This window comes from Marmota flaviventris, chromosome 1 (assembly GCF_047511675.1).
Source record: "Marmota flaviventris isolate mMarFla1 chromosome 1, mMarFla1.hap1, whole genome shotgun sequence".
NCBI classification, from domain to species: Eukaryota; Metazoa; Chordata; class Mammalia; order Rodentia; family Sciuridae; genus Marmota; species Marmota flaviventris.
In genome coordinates, this window is record NC_092498.1 from 12,232,840 (window position 1) to 12,257,596 (window position 24,757).

General features: G+C 42.7%; 2 protein-coding genes and 1 non-coding gene across 5 annotated transcripts; all 3 read right to left on the reverse strand.

Annotated features, from left to right (window-relative positions):
- Positions 1–398: 398 nt before the first annotated feature.
- On the reverse strand, positions 399–8,893 carry Tmem139 (transmembrane protein 139). 2 transcript variants are annotated; one of them, XM_071611446.1, is made up of 5 exons: positions 6,866–8,893; positions 3,525–3,680; positions 1,926–1,972; positions 1,192–1,441; positions 399–981 (listed from the first exon to the last, which is right to left on the reverse strand). In XM_071611446.1, exons 2-5 carry the CDS (start codon positions 3,539–3,541, stop codon positions 579–581), a joined length of 717 nt encoding a protein of 238 aa, XP_071467547.1. In that variant the 5' UTR covers positions 3,542–3,680; positions 6,866–8,893; the 3' UTR covers positions 399–578. The 2 variants fall into 2 exon arrangements, with proteins under 2 accessions (XP_071467547.1, XP_027799261.1); XM_027943460.2 differs by lacking the exon at positions 6,866–8,893 and having other exon boundaries at positions 3,525–3,839.
- Positions 8,894–8,987: 94 nt separating this feature from the next.
- Gstk1 (glutathione S-transferase kappa 1) lies at positions 8,988–13,520 on the reverse strand. Of its 2 annotated transcripts, XM_027943406.2 has the most exons (8): positions 13,365–13,520; positions 12,826–12,907; positions 12,491–12,619; positions 12,096–12,196; positions 11,897–11,932; positions 10,039–10,155; positions 9,586–9,679; positions 8,988–9,310 (listed from the first exon to the last, which is right to left on the reverse strand). In XM_027943406.2, exons 1-8 carry the CDS (start codon positions 13,434–13,436, stop codon positions 9,261–9,263), a joined length of 681 nt encoding a protein of 226 aa, XP_027799207.2. In that variant the 5' UTR covers positions 13,437–13,520; the 3' UTR covers positions 8,988–9,260. The 2 variants fall into 2 exon arrangements, with proteins under 2 accessions (XP_027799207.2, XP_071467561.1); XM_071611460.1 differs by lacking the exon at positions 9,586–9,679.
- Positions 13,521–15,449: 1,929 nt separating this feature from the next.
- Trnaa-agc (transfer RNA alanine (anticodon AGC)) lies at positions 15,450–15,523 on the reverse strand. The gene has a single exon. It is a non-coding gene; the product is annotated as a tRNA-Ala (tRNA).
- Between the last annotated feature and the right edge of the window lie 9,234 nt (positions 15,524–24,757).

Genomic DNA, 24,757 nt, shown 5'->3' on the forward strand with positions numbered 1-24,757 from the left:
GTTTGTATGAAGTCCTCTGTGTAGCAACTGTTCCATGATAGGGACTGAGACAAATGTGGAAGGCCTGGCTTCCTAGTCCTTGCCTTGCATTGAAATCAGGAGTTCATTCAAGTTATTTTTATGTTATTTACTAGCTGTATGTCCTAGTGCATGTTTTATAACTCCTCTGACCCTTGAAACCCCATTTTTCAATGAGGGTAATAATACTTAATAAGGCTGAAAGCCTGAGAGAGCTAACAGAGGTAAGGCATTTGGAACAGATGGAAATATATCTGTCATTCAGATATTACTTTACTTCCTTCCTCAGCTTCTCTGGATTACCCCACCACCTCACCCTAATTTAACTCTGGAAATACTGGGCATGGGGCATGTCATAAAATGTTGCCAGAAGACTCAAATTCTGTTACCCATTTCTTCATTGGGAAAGGCTTACCATAGCCCGACTCCCCTCTGGATTCAAGTCCCCATTTTTGATGTCCAGGCAGAAATGCGGTTCCTGACACATGGTGGGCGCTGGGAAATGCTGGTCAAATGAATGAATGGGTCTGATGTAGAGCCATAAGTCCTGAGAGAGTTGCTTAGGGGAGTGTCCAGTTGTTTTCATAGAAAACATTATCATCATCAGGGTGAGCAAAGCAGACATCATAGGCAGGGGGTGGAGTAAGAGGCTCCCTTTTGGGGGTTGCCCTCAAGCTCTGCAGATCAGGAGCAGTGGATATGACCCGCGGTCCCCGAAGCCGAAGGCTGATCAGAACTCTTCCAGGGCTTCCTCCTGGGGTCATAGCCCCCTCTGAGCCCACTCGTCTTTCCAGTCTATGTGTCACGGGCCTTTCTGATTGGCTAGGTTGTCCCCCATCAAGTTCTGGGGGGATTACAACACTGCTGTAAGGGGGTGGTTGATCCAGCTGTTGGGGGTGGCTCTCTGATTCCAACACTACCATGGCCTCTTCATATGTTGGCACCTCAAAAGCTTCATTGTCCCTGAGGGAGAAGAAATAAGGTCATTAGTGGCTTCCTGAAAGGACCCCTTTTCCCCTTTCCTGTTTGCAATCCAGACCCCTCTACTGGTCCTTAACCCTTGCTCTCATTAGTACCAGTGAAGGAGGAAAGCAGAGTCTCTTAGAGTCTAAAGGTGTAGAGGAAGGATGGTCCCAGTGTGTATTCCTGTCATCCACCCACACCTTCACTCACCGTGCATTGCTTGGGGTCTCTGGGCTCTCTGTCTGCATTGATCGGAGCCCCCGTTCCAGAAAACAGGCCAGGAGGGAGGCAAACAAGAAGAAGCCAGCCAAGGTGAGAAAAAAATAAGCAACAGGGGCGATGTCTGGCCGTATGCTCAGTAAAGCCAGCCCCAGGAGTAGGGAGGCACAACTCAGGGAGAGAAGTGGTTTCTCCAGTCTCCCCCACAATTGGCTTGGCACCATGGCCCTGCCCAGAATGCCTGCAAAGAGATACACAGCTATGGTGTGTAACTAGAAATTGGGATCATGGCTGTACCAGGTAAACAAATTATATTCCTCGGGTGGGTTCCATGTGCTTCAATCTCAAATAATGACCTGCAGGATCCCCTCCAAGTCCACAGTTCTCTCTAGGTTATCATGTGGCAGGAAACCAGCCCAAGAGTTCTGACTTCCAGCATTCAAGTGAGTTTATTGTGTCTTGGCTCTGCCTGCATTCCTTTCTCCTTACCTGTAGTCTCCCTTCCATCTTCCCTGTAAACCATCCAGAATCCAGTGCAGGCCACCCTGCCACGGCCTCAGTGCACACCGGCATCTCTGGAATCCAGGTGATTCTGGAATCCAGGTGATGGGGCAGGCCTGCCTTTCTCCATTATTGCACCTGTTGGACCTCCACCCTTTCTTTGTTTCTCCAGCTAGAGGCTTTCAGTCTGATCCAGTTGGAAAGAGAAGGGGTATATCACTTACCCTGTCTGTCCCGGTTATCTTCCAATGTCCCCACAGTCAGCCATGCTCTAGTAAAGAGAGAAAGTACACATTGACGCAGCAGAGCCACAGGGACACAATTATGTGAGAAAGAATCTTACAAAGGCCTGGTAGGGGACAAGGCCCTGATCACTCTTGTCCTCTTTGACCCCATATCTGCCAGACACCACTCCATCCCCAACTCACTAAACTGGGGTTTCAAGTTTCTGCTAGGAGTCAGAACAGGGGCAGCAAGTTTAGCAGACAAGGGAAAACTTTTCTCTCACAGTAACAATCCTGAAGCAGTCCATATCCCCAAACCAGCCTGCCAATTTCCTGAAGTTTATATAGCAAAATGTTATAGACCCCCTCCTGACACACCAGTCCAATTCCTCAACCCCAGCCCCGCCCCCCAAGCGGCCTCAGGAGTTCCTGCTCACCTGTTTCCATAGACTGCAGGAAGCAGGTCTGTGTGTGGGGTGGGGGTGGGGCGGGGTGCTGGGGGAAGGAGGCGGAGTCCACTGGCCCCACCCTCTCTTCTGCCCCAATCCCTTTGTCCTGCCCAGTCTTCCTCCTCCCCTCTCCCACCAAGGCTGACCTCCTACTATCCCCACCTGGATTTCCTTTCCACCTATCCATACAAAGTCTTGATGAGCGGGCTCCCCCATCCTAGTGATCTTTGTACTTAGGACCCAAAGTAGAATTAACCTTTCTCTTCTTTTCAATGCACTGGAAGTTAATCAGCCTGGGCAGTTTGCCTTTTATTTAGGTAATTTATTTTCTGCCTGTCTTTCTGACCAGAGTGGTTGTTTTGTTTCTTATTTCACCTTTGTGGACCACAAGGTGCTTGGCACTTAGTGAGCCATGGTGTGTGCTTGGAGTGGGTGCATAGCTTCTGCTGTTGTTGCTGCAGACTGCCTCTTTCCTGCCAACCTGTCAGAGGGGGGTGTGTGTGTGTGTGTATGTGTGTGTGTTTCTTGGCCTGTTTAACTCTTGATTCTTCAAAATTCACTTAGGGGTGATACCTGCTTTGGAGCCTGTCTGCACTGTATAGCCACATCATTTTTTTATTCCTTTATCTGGGCCTTTTCCTGGTTATATACTTTTCTTCCACTGTTCCTTAAGGAGAGTTATTAGTTTCAGTCATCTTTGAAACCCTGAAACTAGTACAGTTCCTGTCACAGGGTAGGTATGAGCTCAGTAGAGTTGATTCCAGTATCAGAAGCCACCTTGCTTGAGGCCTCATGACACTCTGTGGATCCAAAGCCACTCCTTAGCTTTGGGTCAGGCAGCAAGTCTCTGTGAGGGAGGTGCTGGGAAATGGAGAGTGGCTGGAGCCTATAATGTCCTGGAGCCACTCAAGACTGGACTCTTTTCCTTCTGCCTGTTAGCTGGGAATAAAGGGGGAAGCTGCAGACAGAGGGGCACAAATATAATCCACAGCCCCCAGGGACAGTTGTGGGGGTCTAGCCAGGCTGCTGTAGCAGAGGGTACGTGGAGTGTTCACCCCAGGGCTGCAAATGTTCCAGCCTACTGTTTTCCAGTCCCAAAGAAAGAGTTTGGAAGACTCAACAGAGAGGTTTTGGACATTTTATAACTTACTCCTTAGCAGCGGCCATGGTGATGTAACGGAGGGATGCATGTGCCTACAGCCAGGGGAATATGCACGATAGGCTGCAGCCCACTGCACAGGTGGTTTTCCCCAGATGTATTATGAGTACATTCCTTTATTTCACAATCCTCTCTTCAGATGCTCTCCTAAAGATAGAAGATAAGAAAATGGCCAATTTCCCCCTGTCTATTTCCTGAGGTATCACATTCCTTAGAGACTTTATCTTACTGCAAGCTTTCCTGGGCACTGATCAGTGTTTAACCCAACAGTGGTGTTTGTTTGTTTGTTTGTGTGTGTGTGTGTGTGTGTGTGTGTGTGTGTGTGTGAGAGAGAGAGAGAGAGAGAGAGAGAGAGAGAGAGAGAGAGAATATGGATATGTGTGCAGTATTAGCTTCATTTCCTTTGTCTCAGATCATTATGGGAAGAGGGAAGAGACCACCAGACAATAAGGGAAGGTTAGGGACACATAAGGCAGGAGGGGAAGTTAAGACTGCAGCTGTGCACCAGGATGCTAACTTTCCATCATCTACTTAAGACCGAACAACCGGAGATCCTAATGCTGAGGCCACTGGCTTCTTCTGAAAGGATATTGGTGGTCATAGCTATTTATCTGTGTAGAAACAATTGATTGGACCCACATACGAAGATCCTTAATAATAAACATGAAGGGTAAGTCTGATCATCATTTTCATTTTACAGAGGAGGAAACCAGTTCAGAGAAAAATGCATGATTTATTTAGTTAGAACCAAATTCAGAGCCGTGACCTTTTAATTCAGACAGATTTTCTGCTCCACAATTATCTTATTTCTTCCAAAGAACCATAAATCCTCCAATAATGGAGGAAAACTGTGTGCCAGCGCCCTCACTACTAGTTTCAGTATCATACAATGCTCCCTAAGAGAAAATGTGAACAATGGTGTTTGGGCAGTTGCCTCAGCTCAGGTGTACAGTAGGACGTCACCAAAAGCTCTTCTGAAACTTGAGAAAGTGAGTGTGGTTGTTGCTGAGCAGCCGCAACAACAAAAGCACCATTTGTTAGAAATGCCTTCAGATGGTAGCAAAAGTCCCACATGTGTGCTCCCTAAAAATACCAGCAAACAGAAGGCATTGGGGTTAAGCACGTGTGTTTTGGAGATGGCCAAACCTGGTTTTAAACAGCTCATTTCTGCAAGTTGTGTGCCCTTGCTTAAGTTACATAACCTTTTGAGCTTCAGTTTCTAATCCCTAAATTGGGGAAATTAAGCCCAAGCTTACTGCCCCCTTTCTATTTGTATTCCTCACCTTGGTGAACTGCAGGTTTTTGGTTTGAATGTAAGGGGCACATCTGTATGAGACCAGGGTGGGGGACCATCCTGTGACTGGGCACCTGATGTCACATGGAACATTTGTTTGTTAACATTGCACATGACCTGGTGCTCACCTCCAAGAGTCCCTACCCAGGAAAGGTAACATTTGATCTTGATCTTTGGGGTTTTTGTGATGTGGGTAGGGAGATAAAACACCATATGAAAGAAATAATGATTGAGGACAGTATCGGAGATTGTATCTTGTGGATATTAATAAATCTTGAAGAACATAAAAGTTAGAGATTACTAAAATATAATTATTTTATTTAGTTAAAAATAATTTAAGTTGTAGTATAAAATTTAATAGTTAACAAGATTATAGTTGAAAGCAAGTCTCCTTATAGTGCTAAACTGGTCTCTTGGATCCCTTCCCCAGAGGAAGTTTCCTGGTGTTTTCTAGGTAACTGTGTTCACACTACCCTGACAGAGACCATGAGTATGCAAAAGCAATATGTAGATAGGAATGGCGGCACACATCTGTAATCTCAGCAGCTGGGTGGGGAGAATGGAGAGGTTTTGAACTAGCCTTAGCAACTTAATAAGGCCCTCAGCAACTTCTCAAGACCCTGTCTCAAAATAATAATAATACAAAAAAGAGGCTGGGGATATGGGCTCAGTGGTTGAGTGCCCCTGGGTACCAGGAAAAAAAAACACACACACACATACAGAAAAGAATTTTGTAGTGTATCCACGACCTAATCTTGCAATTAACATTATATGTACTTGCTTTATTATGTGTTTCTCCTTCTATCTATGCCTTTGTTCATTCATCAATGTATCTTTTTTTTTTGATGGGGGGAGTACTGGAGATTGAACTCTGAGGCACTCAATCACTGAGCAACATACCCAGCCCTATTTTGTATTTTATTTAGAGACAGGGTCTCACTGAGTTGCTTAACACCTCGCTTTTGCTGAGGTTGGCTTTGAACTCTCCATCCTCCTGTTTCAGCCTCCTGTGCCTCTGGGATTACAGGTGTATGCCACCACACCCGGCTCATCAATATATCTTAATCCTTAGTACATTTCAAAGAAGTCTGCAGACGTAAGCACACTTCTGCCTAAATACTTCAGCATGCACAAAAATTGAGTTCAATATTTGCTTTGAAGTAACATCAGTGTAGAACAAAGCATACAGATTTTAAGTAGCTCATGCTCCAAATTTTGACAAAGGCATACACTTGTGTGACCTCAACTCCATTTAAAATGTGAAACATTATTATTGCCCAGAAAGTTTCTTCATATCCCTTCCCAGTCAATTCCATATGCAAATATTATTTTTTCCAACTTTTGAAATACATTTTTATATTATAAAACATGTATTTGATTTTATTGTGTGTGTGTGTGTGTGTGTGTGTGTGTGTGTGGTGGGGGTTGAACCCAGGGCCTTGTGCTTGAGAGATTTTATTGTATTTTAGGAAACATCTATTAATGTGTTTAATGACTTTCCAGCTGATAACCATTTAGATTGTTTTCAGGATTCTGCAATTAATATTTTTCTCCATTTGTCTTTATTTACATGTATATATAAGAAACATTTCTCAAAGTGAGGCTTTTGATAGGTATGACCAAATTCAAAGAAGGTGTAGCTGGCCACACTTCTGCTGCTGGGGCCCTGCTTCCTCATGCTCTGAGGGAAGGAGTTGACAAATTTTTATCCTGCACTGGCGATGTGGACAATCTAAGGGGTGCATTCAAGAGGCAGCTCAGAGAGGAATCTCACTCACTGGGAGCTACAGACCAGAGAGGACAGATGCCTGTACAACTAACTGTAAGACAAAGTTCCAAGTGACCGGGGCTGGGAGTGAGGCACAGGTGCTACTGGGATTCAGAGAGGACACTGAGTGCTGGGAAGGGTGGGGATGGGGAATGTGCCAGGGAGGAAGCAGGGTTTGTCCACACTCCTTTTATGCATGGCTCGGTAATAGGCATGGGGCAGGGAATAAATACTTGTCAAATATTTTATTGGTAATTAGTGAATACTTACTGATTTAATGAGTCATGATCTTCTGATCCCTTGGTTTCCCCTTAATTGACACACACCCTATTCAAATCTTTTCCAGTCTGGCACAAGCTAAAGCCAGCCACACCCTTGAACATGGGCTTGGCTATAAAAAGGAGTTAGGATTATTTCTTTAGAGGTGGTAACCTAGGAAAATATCAAATAATGATTAAAAACAGACTTACATATTAGTGATTTATTTAAACTGAGATTCAAATTTTTTAAAAAAATATAGATTTTGAACTGTGGACTGAGTCTGGAGTACTCTACCACTGAGCTATATCCCTGGTCCTTTTTATTTTTTATTTTGAGACAATGTCTCCCTAAGTTGCTGAGACTGGCCTTGAACTTGCAATCATCCTACCTCAGCCTCCTGGGATTGCAGGCATGTGCTACCGCGCCTAGCTGAAATAAATAAAAATTTCTTATTTATAGTACATATTTTATTCATTTATTTAAAACATATAGTACATGTTTTAGTTAGCTTTTTTGTTGCTGCAACTGAAAGACCCAACTAGAACAACTGTAGAGGACAAAAAGTTTATTTGGGGGCTCACAGTTTCAGAGGTCTTAGTCCACAGAAGTCCTGTGCTATTCCTCGGGGCTTGAGGTGAGGAAGAACATCATGGTGAAAGAGTGTGGGAGGAAGCAGCTCACATGGTGATCAGGAAGTAGAGAGAGATTACACTCTCCACATACAAAATATATACCCCAAAGCCACGTCCCAATCCCTACCTCCTCCAGCGACAACCACCACTTCAGTTGCCACTGTTAGTCTCTATCAGAAGATTAATTCACTGATTAGGTTAAGGCTCACATAACCCAATTATTTCTCCTCTGAACCTTCTTGCATTGTCTCACTTGGAAGCTTTTGAGGGACACCTCACATCCAAACCATAACAGTAGAAAAACATCACTGTTCAAATGGCAGCACATGAAGCCAGCTGCCCATTCCATTGCAGTTCTCTAGATTTGTATCATGTAAATGCTTTCCATGCCTTTATAATAAATTAGTGATATTTAAACAATTAAATGATATTTAAAAAATTCAAAAGGTGTGTGTCTGATCCAAGCCAAGGTTTTACTTTTCCCCAAGATTAAAGAGACTCTCTTAGCTGGGATTAAGGGGATGGGACAATTAAGCAATGGTCCAGTTGGCCTCCCAGCCTCTGCTGGCCTCTGGCCACCTTTCAGTGCTTCTACTTTTGCTTGTGCATAGGAATAGCAGTTGAATGAAACTCCTTCGAGAAGGAAAATGATGGGTAATGGGTGTCCAATGCTTACTTCCACACAGACTCCCACTATCACTCATCTGCCCTGCTTTCCCAGCAGCAGCATTTCCGGCACTCTCCATTTGACTTTTCAACTTTGTAACTTCATCCTCCTCTCCTGCGACCTTGCAGTCTCCTCCTCCTTGCTACCTCCATCTCTGTTTTGCTTCTCTCCCTGACTCTCTTCCCTCTTCTTTGCTCCATTTATTCAGGAAGCATTTTCTCAGCATGTATGATGTGCTTACAGGATCAGCTACAGCCACAGAATGTGTGAGATTTAGTGCAAAATGAAAAATTCAGGACTGCATGTTAAAAATTATGAAGAATTTCAAGACAGTGACTGCAAGGGTAAAGCCACTTGCAAGGCCATGTGAATGTGTAGGCTGCAAGCCTGTGAAGCTGGTCTGTGCGCATAATACTGTGGGGATAAGGCAAAACATGGAGCATCACAAAATTATAATCTCATTACATCCTTTTTTTTTCCTGACAGTACTTATGTAACATTTTAATACCTTTAATTATGTTGCAAATTGTTGTGTGTATTTATAAGGCACAATGTGATATTTTAATATAGTACATTATTCCATATCTTGGCAAACTGGTTAGTTACAAAGTTTATGTGGCTTCGTCCTCTGTCCCTGACAGAGACAAACAGGCGACTGACTAAGGAAAGGAGGGGATTGTTTCCCCAGGTCTGCCCCACAACTGTCCAACAGGAGGCTAAAGAGCAGGGTGGGTTGTCCTGAAAGAGCTCTTTTTGCTCCACTCCTACAGTAGACAGGATGTGATTGTAGGACTGAGGGTATGGCAACACCACCAGCAGACTCAGACATAGAAAGGTTTTGCCTGATGGTATTAGGTTTATTTTGTGGGATAGCAGAATTTGGGGCTTTCATAAGGCACTTATAAGGCATAGAATTAAAGGTAACCACAGCTAAGGAGAGGCCCACTCCCCATTATCCCTGGGGACAGGTGTAAGAGAGCACCTTTGGGGCCACAGAGGACACCCTGCCAGAGAGAGAAATCCAAGTCCAGTGCTCCAATAGTGTGGCAGGAGAGAGGTGTGACAATAGGCCTGCTTGTTGATACCAAGAGCCTGCAGGACAATCTTAAAGTCTGGCATTCAGGGTTGGAGGCACAGGGCCCATCCACTTCTCTCCTGCATGAAGAAAATCACAGATGTCTACACCCTATTTTCAAGTGAGTTGGCAGAGAAGTTGGCCCACGGGGGTTTTCCAGGAAGCCAAAAGGCTTCCTTCTCTTCCATGGGGGGTGGTGGTGGCACCTCCCACCCCGTTTGACCTTGAGCAGCACTGACTATCCAAGGCTTCCTGTTGGATGTGCCAAGAATATTTTGCTCTGAACCCTTCTGTCTAGTCAACTGATATAACAGAAGTGGGGCTGGAATCAAAGGCTGCGGGAACTTGAACTTACCCAGCAGGTATGCCAGCAACTCCATTCGGTCAGAGCCAAATAGCACGTGAGTTTGGCCATCCACATGGGCCACGGTGACAGGCAGTCCGAAGGCCTGAGAAAGCAGTTAGTAGTGCAGGGGGCAAGGTGGACCAGGTGTTTATTAGTCTGGGGTGGAAGGCTATAGTAACTTTTATTAGGGACCATAGAAGCAAAGCCACCAAACAAATGTTTGAAAAGAGGCTCCATGATGCAAGGCACCTTCTCTGCTTCTATAGCACAGAGGCTCTGAATTTCTCTCAACATGTTCCTTCCCCACCTATCTTGGGCTCAGGCAGAGGAAGAGAGGAAAGGATTGCCTGGGAGAGCTAAGAAGGACTCATGAGGACAGGGGGCTTTTGGGTAGGAACCCCATGCTCAGAGATTCTCAGGCTGTACCTTCAGGATGGGGCTTGGGAACACACAGTCACTCACCCCATATTTACAGGCCACCTCTGTGACCTCCCTGAGCTTCTTTTTCACCTCGGCTGTGGAGATCATCTCCAGAAGGCCTTGGGCTTGCTCTGCAGATAGACCTGCCTTCTCTGCAGCCTGAGGGGACATGAGGGAATATAACTGTTGGCACTATGAAGGTGAAGCTCCATAGAAAATTCTGGTTGTTCTTTTTCTTCCTCCAAGCTTTCCTGGCAATGTCTTGACCCACCCATCAGTGGTGGTCAATTCTTGTCAAGAGAAACTCTTCTTTCTCTAAAATCTTCACAAAAGTGAAAAGAGCAGAGGGCACAGAATCATACTCACAGAAACTAAATGCCAGAGAGCATCTTAGAAATCAACTAATCCTACCTCTTCCCTTCAGGAATGAATTACAAATTACTAGCTCAGAGGCAGAGGCTGTTGGCAGCAACACTAGATTCCAAGTCCCTAGAATTTAAGTCCTGTCACCATGGCCCATGTGGTTCCTTCCTTTCTTGGATTTCCTGAATATCTCATGCTGCTTTTTTGTTTGTTTTGCAGTGCAGGGGATGGAAGCCTGGGCCTGAAGCATGCTAGACAACTGCTCTACCACCAAGGTACACACTCAGCTCTCATGCTGTTTTGAATCAGTGGCTGGATTCTAATTCCCATGGAACTATTCAGAACTCTGGAATAAGGTCATGGCTACAGCTACGTACTTGGCTTCAAGAGAATGATAAAGACTTCAGTTTAAGGGTGGTTGTTAAGGTTTGGGATCAGTGATTCTTACCTCTTGAGCTGCACATTAAAATCTCCTGGGAGTTTAAAAAAAATTCTAATGTATAATCCATCCCCCAGTCTCTATTGGAATTTCTGGGAATAGGGTGGCACTCAGTTGTTCTATGTATTGTTAATGTACTGCTTAGGTTGAGAAGCACTGCAACCTGACTTCACGAAGTCCATGCTAAAGACTCATCATCTTTGACAGGTTAAATAAGAGAACGTGTCCAGGACCAAACAAATGTTCAACAATAAGGGAATGGATAAGTAAACAGAAAGGTCACTGGGTGGAATGCTAGAGACAATAAACAACACCTTCAAAAAGTTAAGGTTGGAGCAGAAAATGATAAGTAAAAAAAGCAGGTTAAAAATATGCATATACTTTTCAGGAACAAAGAAAGACATCAGCAGATGTATTGACTGATCTTTGTTACATTTAACTGGTATGATTCACCACCATTTGTTAGGTATGAATATGCATCATCTATCTTCTGTAAGCTGGAGGAAAAATACTGTTCTGAATTTCCTGACTTAATCCTAAAGAACATTTTACTTTAAAGCCCCTGTGTCTGTCTGGCATCGATGCTTCAAGCTCTTCACTCAGTGTCTATATAATTCTGGCACTTGTCAGTTATCCCTTTTTGTCTTTTTAAAGTCTCCTGCTTTCTACTCTGCATGTATTGGGGTCCTTGGAGATTTGTGAATACTCCATCCTTCCCCATCTGGAATTCTAATACTGATCATCTCTTTCCCACTGACTTCTTTCATCAAATACATTATATCCACGGTTGCCCATTTTGCATTTCCTCTTGCAACCATGAGAATTTTTTCTGTTTTGGTGCAGATTGAACCCAGGGCCTCAAGCAGGCTAAGCACACATTCTACTACTGAGCTATACCCAGCCTCTGAGACATTCTTTTAAGAATCCTCCTCATTCCAGCTTTCTGGTAATTTGTTCCCTTAAACACAGATACTCTTTCTCTCCAAACCTCTCGGGCCTTTCCCATGCAGTATGAAAAATACTGTGTTCTTCCCTCTCAAGTGCCAGCTGTTCTCAGGTTCTCTACAATTGTACTGGGGATGGAGTCAGGGTACTCACAGCCAGGATGCTCTGGGGCTCTGAGATGTCTTGGTCCTAGGAAGAAGAGAATACTCAGCAGGAAGCAGTGTGGCAGGAGAGAGGTGTGACAACAGGGAAGGGCACGATCAGAATTCAAGAAATGGGCCTCAAAAGGGTCAGATCCTCCAGAGTTCCTCCACCCCCCACCCCCAGTGAATTCCCAGATTCCTGCCCTCACCCGTGACCAGACTCGCATCCATAGCTCCCTGGACACCTTCTCCAGCATCTCTGGGTTCTCCATTTTCACAGCAGTAAGGAATCGCATGGCAGATACACTTCCTGTGGGCAGAGGCATTCAGAGATAGGGCTCCTCTCCTTTGTATCAGGATGGAGGACCAGCTATTCTGATGTCCCCAAGGCTCTATCACCTGCAGCCTTTCACCAAGTTTCCCATGACCAACTTGCCCTGCTCAGTCTAAGTCCCCATGACCTTTAGCTCACCCTGCTCTGATCCTGAAGTTTCCTAAGGATGCTTCACTTAAGTTAGTCTCCAGAGTCCCTCCTTCCTGGCCCTCTGATCTCCAGCTGCTCTGCTCTCCACTTGATTCCCCACATGCAGCCCACTCTTGTTACCTTTTTCAATAATCACAGAGAAGAAATCCTTGGGGAATCTGAGGGGAACCTGGAAATGCTGTTTCAGGAGACTGAGTTCACTTTTCAAGTACTGTCCTTTGCGAGGAAGCAGACCTGGGGGCTTGTTTCCTGGCAGTGGAGAATTGTACATGCTGAGAGAAGACCTAAGAGTCCCAGGCTTGGAGGATCCCTCCCTGGGTGAAGGGCAGAGGGTAAATTACTAGCTGCAGGTGCCAATATAAAGATTTGGTTGAGGACAGCTCCTCCAGACCACTGAGATCAGCCCTCCTGCAACACCCCCGCCCAGCCTACCCCAAATGCTTCTCCTTTCCTACCGCTGTCTTTCATGATTCCTGCAATGAGAGTGGGCTGCAACTGTAGCTTGATGTTCCAGATCTTCTGATACCTGCACAGGACCTACTGGTGCAGAGGAGGTGAGCCAGTGTGACCACAGAAAAAGTGACATGCTGAAGGAAAGGGATGGGGCTGGCTCAGTGCAACCAACTAACGGGCAGAGCAATGGTGTTAAGAGCACTGAATTGTTTGGTGATAAGATCAAAACACTCTCCAGTCCTAGAAATCCATTCCATGATCTTTGTTCCTGTGGATGGTTTCCATCCCGTTCTTGATTATTTGGAGTTTGCCCCCGTTCTTTCTCACTATTGTGGAAAGCAACTGTACCATCTTAGGAAATAAAGACTCCACTTGGAAATTAGGACTGCGACTCTATTTAAAAGCACACAGTGAACTTCAATCAGGTGCGCTCTCTGTCCTAACCCCAAGGGCAGTTCCAGGAATTTTTGGAGGCCTCTGCTCCACTGCTCTGCGCTCGCGCTACCCCCTGCCCTCGCCCTTCAGGCTCTCCCACTGTCACCTCGAAGCACAGCCAGGAGTACGGGGACAGGACATCGTAGAAGAGCTCCAGGGTGCGCGGCAAGGGCCCCATGCTGCAGCGAAGGAGACCAAAAGCGAGGCGGACTGCAGCTGGAGTAAAGGCTGCGAGAGAGCACCTTTGCTCCTTGGCCCCAGGCTCCGCCCGCTTTGCTTTTTTGGGCCCGCCCTTCGACCCGCCCACCGCGGTGGAGAGACGTTCCTGGGGCCCAATGGGGCGAATCGCGAAGGATTTCGCCTCGGCTTCGTGCAGAGTGCACCCGAAGAAGACCCGCGCGAGGATTGAGAGGGGTGGGGCTGGCACCTGCAGTCTCCGCCCCGTATGAGGTGGAGGCCGGGGCGCAGAGGGTGGTGTGAGACGTTTGTGGGGTCGCCCAATTACCTGTGCTCATTTAGCGAACCACTAGACCCCTCCGAACCTCATTCCTCCAGCAAATGGGATCTACTTAATGACTTAAGAGTTGTGAGAAATGAAGGCATGCCAATAAACGTTAGCTGTATATTGTTACATGGCAGTTGCATGAACATCTTAGGACTGGTGCCTTGTAGAAGTTCCCCGTTACACATTTTCTTGTGTTGCCTTTATCAAAAATTAGCACAATGGCTAGAACATAATTGACAACATAATAGTCCTCTCTTATCCACCCTCCCAATACATTTAAGATCCCCAGGGAAATAACTGAAATCGAAGGTGCAGATTGAAGGTCACTGTGTGCTTTTAAATGGGATAGAGTACCAAAACCTATCTGTTTTTTCCTGTACAAACATAATTATGATTTTAATTTGTAACTTAGGCACAGAAATTAGCAGCAATAATAGAATAATCAAAACAAAATACTGCACTAAAAGTATGCACTTTGGAACCATTATTAAGTAAAATAAGTATTACTTGAACTTAAGCACTTCAGTACTACAACCTAGATGGCTAAGTGACCAAGAGGTGGGTGATATATACAGTGGGGATACCATGGACAAAGAAAGGGATGATTCACATCAAAGTGGGAAAGGTGCATGATTTTATCAAGCTACTCAGAAAGACTGGCCATATAAAACTTATGAATTTTATTTGTTTCTAGATTTTCCCCTTAGTATTTTTGGACACCAGTAGACTATGGCAGAAATGAAACTCTAGAAAATGAAACTATGGATAAGAGAAGGAGGACTCTGCAGGCCCAATTAGCCCACCTAAGTGGCCTGGGAAAGAAAATATAATTACAGCTTCCAGAAGACCCCAGCAGATTTTGAGAATATAAATTGCAGAGTTGAAACTCTGTGTGTCAAGAACCTGGTATCTTTGATCATAAGATCATTGAAAAGCTCACTAAATGAGCAGCAAAAAAATGAAGGGAATTTTTACATTCTTCTGAGTGTGTAACAGAGAGACTGGTAGGGGATGAGGAAGACTCACTCATTATCCCACAGTAATTATAGGGACAATGGGGAATGATCTGCCCTATTTTTATCAGCTAACATGTCATGTCTTAAATGAGAATTTCATATACTGCATTGAAACAGCATTTTAAAAAAATCTTATTTAACTTTATTAAAACTATTTTGAACATTACTAATTTAGAAATTAGAGCACACACAGTAAAAATACAGCTTCTCGTGTATTCATTAGCACATAACTACAGCCTATCAGAATCCAAAAAGCCAATCTCTACTTCTATATGAAATATGTTATAATTTGTATCTGGAATGTCTTCCAAAGGTCCATGTGCTCAAAGTGTGGTAACTAGCTTAGCACTATTGAGAGGTGGTATTCTGAGTGCTGAGGAATATAAGCACCTGGCTAATTATTTGATGTGGGAGTGAAAAAACAAAACAAAAAAAAAAGTTGCTCATTTTAGTCCTTTAGATATAAAACAAAGAATAGGATAACTGGGTCAAATGGTGGTTCCATTCCAAGTTTTGTTTTTTTTTTTTTTTTTTTTTTTGAATCTCCATATTGCTTTCCAGAGTGGTTGCACCAGTTTGCAGTCTCAACAGCAATGTATTAGTGTACTTTTTCCCTCACATCCACACCAATATTTATTGTTACTTGTATTTATTTATTTTTCTTTTTATTTTGTGGTGCTGGGGATTGAACCCAGGGCCTTGTGCATGCTAGGCAAGCACTCTACCAACTGAGCTACATCCCCAGCCTGTTACTTGTATTCTTGATAATGGCCATTCCGACTGGAGTGAGATGGAATCTCAGTGTAGTTTAATTTGCATTTCTGATTGCTAGAGATGTTGAACATTTTTTTCATATATTTGATGACCAATCATGTTTCTTCTTCTGTGAAGAGCCTGTTAAGTTCCTTTGCCCATTTATTGATTGGATCATTTGTTTTTTGATGTTAAGTTTTTTGAGTTCTTTGTATATCCTGTTGATTAATGCTCTTTCTGAGGTGCAGATGGCAAAGATTTTCTCCCATTTTGTAGGCTCTCTCAGTTCTTGATTATTTCCTTTGCTGTGAAGAAGTTTTTTAGTTTGATACTATCCCATTTACTGGTTTTTAATATACAGTGGTGCAGCCATATCAATGTTTATAGCAGCTCAATTCACAATAGCTAAGCTATGGAATCAACCTAGGTGCCCTTCAACAAAAGAATTAATAAAGAAAATGTGGTATATATACACAATGGATTATTATATAGCCATAAAGAAGAATGAAATTGTGGCATTTGCTGGTAAATGGATGGAACTGGAGACTATCATGCTAAGTGAAATAAGTCAATCTTCCCAAACCAAAGGCTAAATGTTCTCTCTGCTATGTGGATTCTAACACACAATAGGGCAGGGGAATAGAAGTTCATTGGATTAGACAAAGGGGAATGAAAGGAAGGGGGGATGGGATTAGGAAAGACAGTAGAATGAATCAGTCATGACTTTCCTATGTATATGAATACATGACCAGTGTAACTCCTTATCATGTATAGCCACAAGAATGGGATCCTATTTAGGATAAGTTATACTCCACATATGTATAATATGCCAAAATACACTCTACTATCATGCATACATAAAAACAATAAATAAAAAATTTTTTTTTCTAAGTTGGTTGGCAAATCCAATATAAAGTGTGTGTATGTGTACTGAAGAGAGGGTTTAAGACAACGAGAATAAACCCAGGAACAGCTCCCCAGAGAAAGTGACCAAACGAAGAGTTGAATGGTAGGTGGGAGATAGACCGTTGAATGTAAGTTAGGTATGCTGCAAATATAGGATAGTATAGACTGGAAAGTTATAAATTACAAAATTTATTTTTTTATAGTTCTAGAGGTTGGGAATTCAAGATCAAGACACCAGCAGATTTGGTGTCCAGTGAGAACCCGCCTTCCGGTTCTCATTTTGTTCTCACATGGAGGAAGGGAAAAGGAAGCTCTCCAGGGTCTCCTAATCACACTCATCCCATTCCTGAGAGGTCCTCATGGCCCAGTCACCTCCCAAAGCCCTCACTTCCCGATGCCAGCACCTGGGGAATGAGGATTTCAACATAACAAAATTTGGGGCAGGGGACACAAACATCCATGACAGAAAGAGTGTGTGTGTGGTGGGGGGAGCAGGTGAACATCCCACATAGAGCCAGCAACATGTGCAAAAACCCATTTCTGGGGTCTGGAGGAACTGACAAGGGCTCTTTAGCTGCAGGACTGAGAGGGCAGTACAGGAGATGAGGCTGGACCCGGGGCAGGTAAAGGGTGGTCATGTGACAGAGTCTCTGGTTGAATGACCTCAAGCTTCGTGATTTTATAAACATTTCACAGAAAAGAAGGAATTCCATTGCTTAAGTTGTTAGAAGTGCTTCCTGTGGAGCAGAAAAACATACAGGAACTGTTAGTAATGTATTCCTGTGATGAATCACACCACCACAAATATATATATATATATATATATATATTATTTAGCAAACATACACAGAGTTTGCTACATTTAAGACACTGTTCCAAGTGCTTTGTAAATAACAAGCTTATGAGATAGGTACTACTTTTTGTCAGCAGCTTTATTTCTTTATTGTGGTACTGGGTATGGAGCCTAGGGTCTCATACATGCTAGAAAAGTGCTCTATCACTGAGCTACATGTCCAGCCCTTTAGCAGCTATATTTATTTACTGTAAACACTTCCATTCAATGGATTTTAGTATACTGATACATTTGTGCAGCCTTCGCCACAATTTAATCTTAGGATATTTCCATCAACCCCCAAGTCCCCTGTGCCAGCTTGCATTCAATCCCACTCCCAGCCCCAGCCCCAGGAAATCACTGATTTGCTGTTTCTATAGATTTGCCTTTTGTAGCCATTTCATATAAATATATTTAAATTTCATATATTAAATTTCACATAAATATACAGTTTTTGCATCTGGCTTCTTTCACTTAGCAATATTGCTTTTGAAATTCATCAGTGTGGAAGCATACACCAGTTGTTATTTATTTATTTATTTACATTTTATTGGTGAAAAATATCCCATTGTATTAATTTATTCATCTACTAGCCAGAGGATGGACATTTTAGTGTTCTAGTTATTGACCATTATGAACAATGCTGTGAATATTTGCATACAAATCTCGGTGTGGGCATATGTTTGTATTTTTCTGGATAGATACCTAGGAGTGGGATTAGCAAGCAGATTTGATGATAGGTTTGTCTTAATTAAAAAAACAACAAAAGGATAGACTTCTCCAAAGTCTCTGTTCAGATAGTTAGCATCACCATCATCTCCACTTTATGGATGGGGAAATTATGAGACCTTAAAGCCTGTGAGTGATGAGGGTGTGAACTGAATCTTTGAGATCCTGATTCAACCTCTGCCGATTTAACACAAAACTTTGGTGACCACTTCCTTTGTTTGGAATTTTCAATTTCTAAGAACAAATCTTGTCTTCTTCCCTCATCTCATCTTGGTTTCAGAAGTGTTAAAGAACATGTCATTCAGTTCTGTCTTGGGGGTGGGGATTGTGCCTGTAGGAATTCCTGCTGTGTTTGTTTTCTTCTTTGGTCCCAATGTGGATTCCTACGCAAATTTCAGGCCACTTGAGAATTTTTATTTTCATGCTCTTTCCAGGAGGAAAATGAACAAACCTAGCAAGTGTTTTCCATTTGATCACTCCAGTGATCAAATCCCCCTTCTTGTATCAAGAACAATCTTCTTGGGGCAAAATAAATAACATTCTAGGTGCTGACTTAGTGTGGTTTCTTTCCAATGCAGCAGCTGGTGGCCTGTGGTGCTCATGCCAAGGACAGCATGTGGGCTGACTGTCAGGGGCCCATGAACCAGTTGCTCAAAGGACATTTTGCCTCTGGCTGGTAATTACCTCCTCATGATTTTAAAGGTTGCATCAGCCACCTTCTGCTTTCAAGATTTGAGCTGATTACCATGCTCACATCCTCATTTTGCTGAGGATTGCAGAAGAGTGAGGCAGCTCCACTCTCCAGGTTCTGAACAAAGCAGCCAGGAAATACATTTTCAGGCCTTTAGCTCAACTTTCACATGACCCATGGATGATATGCAGGGGAATTGCTTTTGCAGAGACAGGGCTACCTGCAGAGAAGGCTCAGGCAAGGCCCCTGCAGAGGCCCCACTGGGGTCTTTGAGTTTCAGTTGTATATTCTTAGGGCCTGGGTGTTTTTTAGGTATCCAGACTCTGAGAGTATAACTTGCCACAAATTACACAGGCTAGGAACACAACTGGGATCCTGATTCGGGCTCCAAATCTTAAGCTGTGAATCAAGCTGCTTCCAAGATTCTTGCTCTCCAGAACGCCTTTGTGAGTCTCCAGGCTAGCTGTAGGGCCCTCTCTTGTGTTTTCTTGCCATCTGTGCCTTCTCTTATGACAGACCTTGCCATATGATATTGAAATTGTCAGCATCCTCCACTGTACTATAAACTTGGGTAGGGGGGATGACAGGCACGTGTGTTATTGACCTGTAGTACAGAGTTTGGTTATTCATTCCCTTTAATTCACAGCTCGTATGATACAGGTCTGTACCCTTTTAAAAATCTTTTCCTTTACACTGTGATATCCCCCTTATATTATTATCAATAACAACAAAGACACAGGCATAGTTTAAGCAACTTCTATTAGCTCAGTTGGTCCTTCAAGGGTCCCATAAAGTAGTTGCCATGATTAACTCCCATTTTTCAGTCAATGGAACTGATTTATAGAAAGGTTAAGGAATTTGTACATGGTGTCAGAGTGAGTTGGCAGGGCCAGGATCTGAATTCAAGTGGTCCCTCTCTGGAAGCCACACTTCTACCTTCTATGCTGTATCATGACATAGATGCTGTTGCGTGTGATTGGTGACAACCTTGGGCATGATCATTACCTCCTAAAATGCACTGTGAGAAGCTGTCTATAAATACAGATGGCACTGGACTTCAGGTCTTGTTCTGCCTCTTGTGTTTTTCACTTGACACTTTCACCTCATTGCTATTGACACGTTTATCTCACTATTTCTGACTGTTATGTCCTATTTTATCCTGGCCATGAGCTTCAACTCACTTCCTCCACAAAGAACAATGCAAGGAGATCCCCTCATGAACCTGTGCTGGATTTTCTTCTGGGAGCACATTCAGGAGTGGATCTCTGAGTTAAGATCTATGTGAATACATTATTTCACCAGTGCTGATAAGTCGCTGCCAGAACTATGGTACTGTGTGGCACTCTGGTCAGAAACACCAAGGTTTTCCTTTCTTCCCATTCTCACCAACACTTGGTAATTTCTGGCTATTCTGAGGAATGTAAAATGGTACAGTAGTCCCTTCTCATCCACAGAGGATATATACCAGGACTCCCAAATGGGCGTCTGAAACTGCAAATAGTCCTGAGCCTTATATATACTATTCTTTTTCCTAATGGACATATCTATGATAAAGTTTAACTTACAATTTAGATGCAGTATGAGATTAGCAACCATAAGTGATGATAAAATAGAATAATTATAAAAATATACCATAATAAAAGTTATGTGAACATTCTCTCTCTCTCAGAATCTCTTACTATACTGTTCTCAACCTTGACTGGGAGTAATGAAACTTTAGAAAATGAAACCCTGGATAAAAGGTGATGACTGTATCTTATTGTTGTTTTAATTTGCATATTTCTGGTTACAAGTAGGCATGAACACTTCTTCTGTTTGCTGGTCAACTGGGTTTCCTCTGCCTACTTATGCGTGTGCGTGCACGCGCGCGTGCATGCACACCACACCCCCCCCCACTATTTTCCTTGTATAGCCTAGCTGGTGGTTTCATAGAGTTCAGATATCATTATGTCTTCTTCCTCTCCTTTCACTGAATGGAAATCCAGTCTTTGCCTTATGATGAGCACTTTTGGGATTTTTATTTTGTTTTGCTTTTGTTTTTTTGATTTTTTAAATTGTAGATTGACATGATACTTTTAATTAATTAATTAATTAATTTTTATGTGGCGCTGAGGATCGAACCCAGTGCCTCACATGTGCTAGGCAAGCACTCCATCACTGATCCACAATCCCAGTCCACTTTTGGGATTTGGTACAGTAAGTCATTCCCAACCCCTTGGTTACAAAGTTATTTATGTTTTCTTCTATTAGTTTATAACTTTGTTCTTTACATTTAGATCTTTTATTTATTTGGATTTACCTCTGCATAAAGTTCAAGGATGAGATCCAGCTTGGTCTCTTTCTAAATAGTGAGCCCCAGTGCTCAGTCCCACTTAGCAATTTGTCCTTTATCCACTTTTATGGGCGACATATCTTCAGTTCTCATGGATAAGTGAGTCAGTCTATATACCTACTTTCTTGTTATCTTTGTTTATAATTTGCTGTATCTTAATATCTGGTAGTGATATTCACTATTCAAGAACTCCTATTCTTCTACGTAAGTTTTAGAGTAGGTTGTTGGGTTCATCAAAAAGTAAATATTTTATTTCTAGGAAGATTGAGTAGATTTTTTGATAGGAAATTCCTTGCTTCTTTATGATTCTTATTTGCCTTTATGTCCTCTATGCCTGTATCCAACATTATATCTCAGACATACAGTTGCTTAATAAATATTTATAGAATTGGACTATTGTTGAACTGATTGATGATGTCCTTTCAGTGGCTAGTGAGAAATGTAATAATGCAAATCAGCATTGAAGCCATCTTGTTTTCTTTTGAGGAAGGGGAACCAGAGGAGGAGAGCAAAGCCAGGAAGTGGACCCCTTGAGGAATGAATATGGCTTTGGTTTTAATTTTTATTATAACTCAAGGAGACCAGCGATTTTTGATTGAAAATAGCTTTTGCTTAGAGATTTAGAAGTGGCCATATGAAAGGGCCAGTAGCACATAACTTTCCTATGTTCACTTCAATTATTACAGAGGGAAAATGTTGTGAGTTAATTCATATAATCAAATCGTGGCTTGTTAAAAAGTTGAGTTGCTGATACCTCTACAGAAAAGATCATAAATCAGTTCAACAATAGTTCAGAGGTGGGCGCCATCTAGTGGCTATGAGCCCAAACACTACCACTGGCTCCTCAGTACTGAATAACAGGATGCATTTTAAAATACTTCCTAATTGCAGGGCACTATTCTAAGAATTTTTCGCATTACCATTACCCTGTAAAACATTGTTTATTATTATCCCTATTTTAAAAATGAGGAAGTTTAGACTTAGAAGAGTTAGGCAACTTGCCAGGATCACAGAGCTATGATCTGTGATTTAGATTGTTGAAATCTAGACAGTGTAGCTCTAGAATAAATATGTTCAAGGTTTCTGCCATTGTGTCTGGAAAAGAGACAGTGGTGTGTTGGAGTTGACTCCGACCATCTAGAGAGAGATGACTGGTGTGATTTCTTCCAATTCCCTAATCAGCACCGTCGTGTGGGTAGTTTGAATTCCGACATGGTAGAATTATTTACACAGTGGAAATCAGAAAACTTTACACATTGGAAAGTCTCAAACTAAAGGCAAGAGGGAAATATAAGCAATCATGAGGGTAATGAACATCTTTCCAATGAAAGGTGGTTTGAAGAGAGGATCCCAGAACAGATGTGCCGAGAGATGCAGAAAAATAGAACTGATAAGTGAGAGAGTTGATGGAGAGAAGGGAGACGGAGGAAGAAAAGAAAAGCTGGGGGAAGAGGAGAGGAGGAGACTCTCTGATGGTTGTCCAGTTTTCATGAATCTCAGTCTTATTTCCTGAAATTTCCTAGATGAGGTTCCATGAAATCCTCGGAATGACATTGGTAATCCATGCTTTTGCTGCTCTGCATTGATTTCTATTTTTTTGCAACCAAATGATCCACATTAAAGACATTGCTGAATTTGAGGAAATGTATAGATCTTTCCATCACAAGGATGGTACATATCAGATAGTGTGTGTTTCAAAGACGGATCTCAGCATCTAATTAACTGTGATAGGAACTAAAATTTAACTGGAAGCAAAAGAAGCCACAAAATCTTTTGGGCTAGAGCTACTAGAAATATTTGAAACATATAATAACCCTTATAGAAAGCCTTCAGTACTTAGTACTGGCTAAGTGTTGATGGGTGTTAAGCTGAGTAACAGATACATAGGGATCAGTGCACAATTTCTTCTGTTTTGTGTATGTTTGAAAATTTCCAAGATTAAAATAAAGAAAAAAATGATTATATTCAGTCGAGTGGATAAAATAAAAAATCAAGACCTGTCAGCAAAGGTAGACCAGAAATGCATGTGGAGGGCTTTGCATGCTAGTGGGAAGGTCTATGGGTAGTAGGAAGTCTTCAGAAGATTTTGAGCAGGTGGTATGTGGGTGAGTGTAGGTGAGTGTGCAAGTGTGAGTGTATAGTCCAAATTCTTTTTTTTGTGTGCACATCTCCTGCTCTTAAAAAAATGGATCTGGGATGAAGTTCATAGCTGCAGTTGAAAGGTCATACTTGAATCTGAACATAGCTTCAGTTATCTGAATGGTGCTAGGGTGACCAACTGTCCTGGGTGGTCCAGCACAGAGGGGTTTACTGGGACATAGAACCAACTTCTTCAGATCAGGACTTTGTCTGACATATTGTTTAGCTACTTAGCCATTAAAACCAAAATCAAAACAAAAAATGGAAACAAAAATTTCTGCTATCCAGTGCAGTTATATGAAAAATACCAAATATATAAATTGAATTCATATTCTTGGATATTAGAATACAGGCATAAGAATGAATTGTTTAAAAAACCCATGAGGGCTGGGGTTGTGGCTCAGCGGTAGATCGCTTGTCTAGCGCATGTGGGGTTCTAGGTTTGATTCTCAGCACCACATAAAAATAATAAATAAATAAAATAAAGGTATTGTATCCAGATACAACTAAAAAATTTTAAAAATAAAAAAAGTCCACAAAAGGTAAAATGTAAAGGCAAAGGCATTCTAATTGTTTAACTTTTTTTTATTGTTAGTTAAGGAAAAGGTTAAAACAATCTCTTACTCTTTGGAGATAGCTTTTATTCTGACATTTCACAAAACATCCAAGAAATCTTAATCAAAACACATAAATATCAAACACAAATACATAGCTGACTTAATATACTCCAGAGAAAATCATTTTAGCCAACTTACTCATCTTGTGATCTTAATTAATGTACTAATCTCCCTTGGCATTTGTTATGCTGTGCTGAGCAAGGTCCTGGGCTAAGGCTGTGGAGACTCGAAAAGCTGAGATAAATAGTCTTCCAAGGAGATAGTGAACAGTTTCTTTTTGTCTGAAGGATGCAGATCTGTAGAGCAGATCTTGGGCTGCTGGGACTTTAAGGCTCATTCATCAAGGTGCTTTGGGCACTGACTGACCTGAGCGTTGTTTTGTCTTCTCCAGGAAACCTCAGTCAGAGCTGGAACAGTCACGTGGCTTTTCTTGTCTTGTACCGCATCACCTTATGGCCCTGCTTACCTTGGGCTTAGCCATCTCCTGTTGCTATTGTCACACATTCAACAAAGGCAGAGAAATACTCACCCACTTTTCCCCGCGGAGCTACTGCAGTGGAGTGGGCCATCTTGATGGGTCCAAGAAGGGCAGGGGTTGGGGTGAGGGGATAAGACATGGCTCCACTTAACTCCAACCTCTGCAAAGGATACAAAATCCAGCCTCCCTCATCCACACCCCTGCAGAATCCCTCTGACAGATATTCCATTGTTCCTGGGGAGCAGATTAAGGCTGCGAGGAAAAGCTGGGAGGAGGCCCCAGAGCCCTGTGCAGATCTGACCTCCAAGGGACTGGTCTGATTTACCAAGGCATTTTCTGGGCCTTTGAATCCAAAGGTGAGCAAATTATCCTTACTGCATATGAGCAGAGTATGAGTATGAGGGGCTATTCCACTGAGAAGGGAGGAGGGAGCAGTGGCCCTTGGGGCCTTGATCTGTCCAGGAGTCTCACTGGTGCCTCCTCCCCCCGTAAACGTTGTTT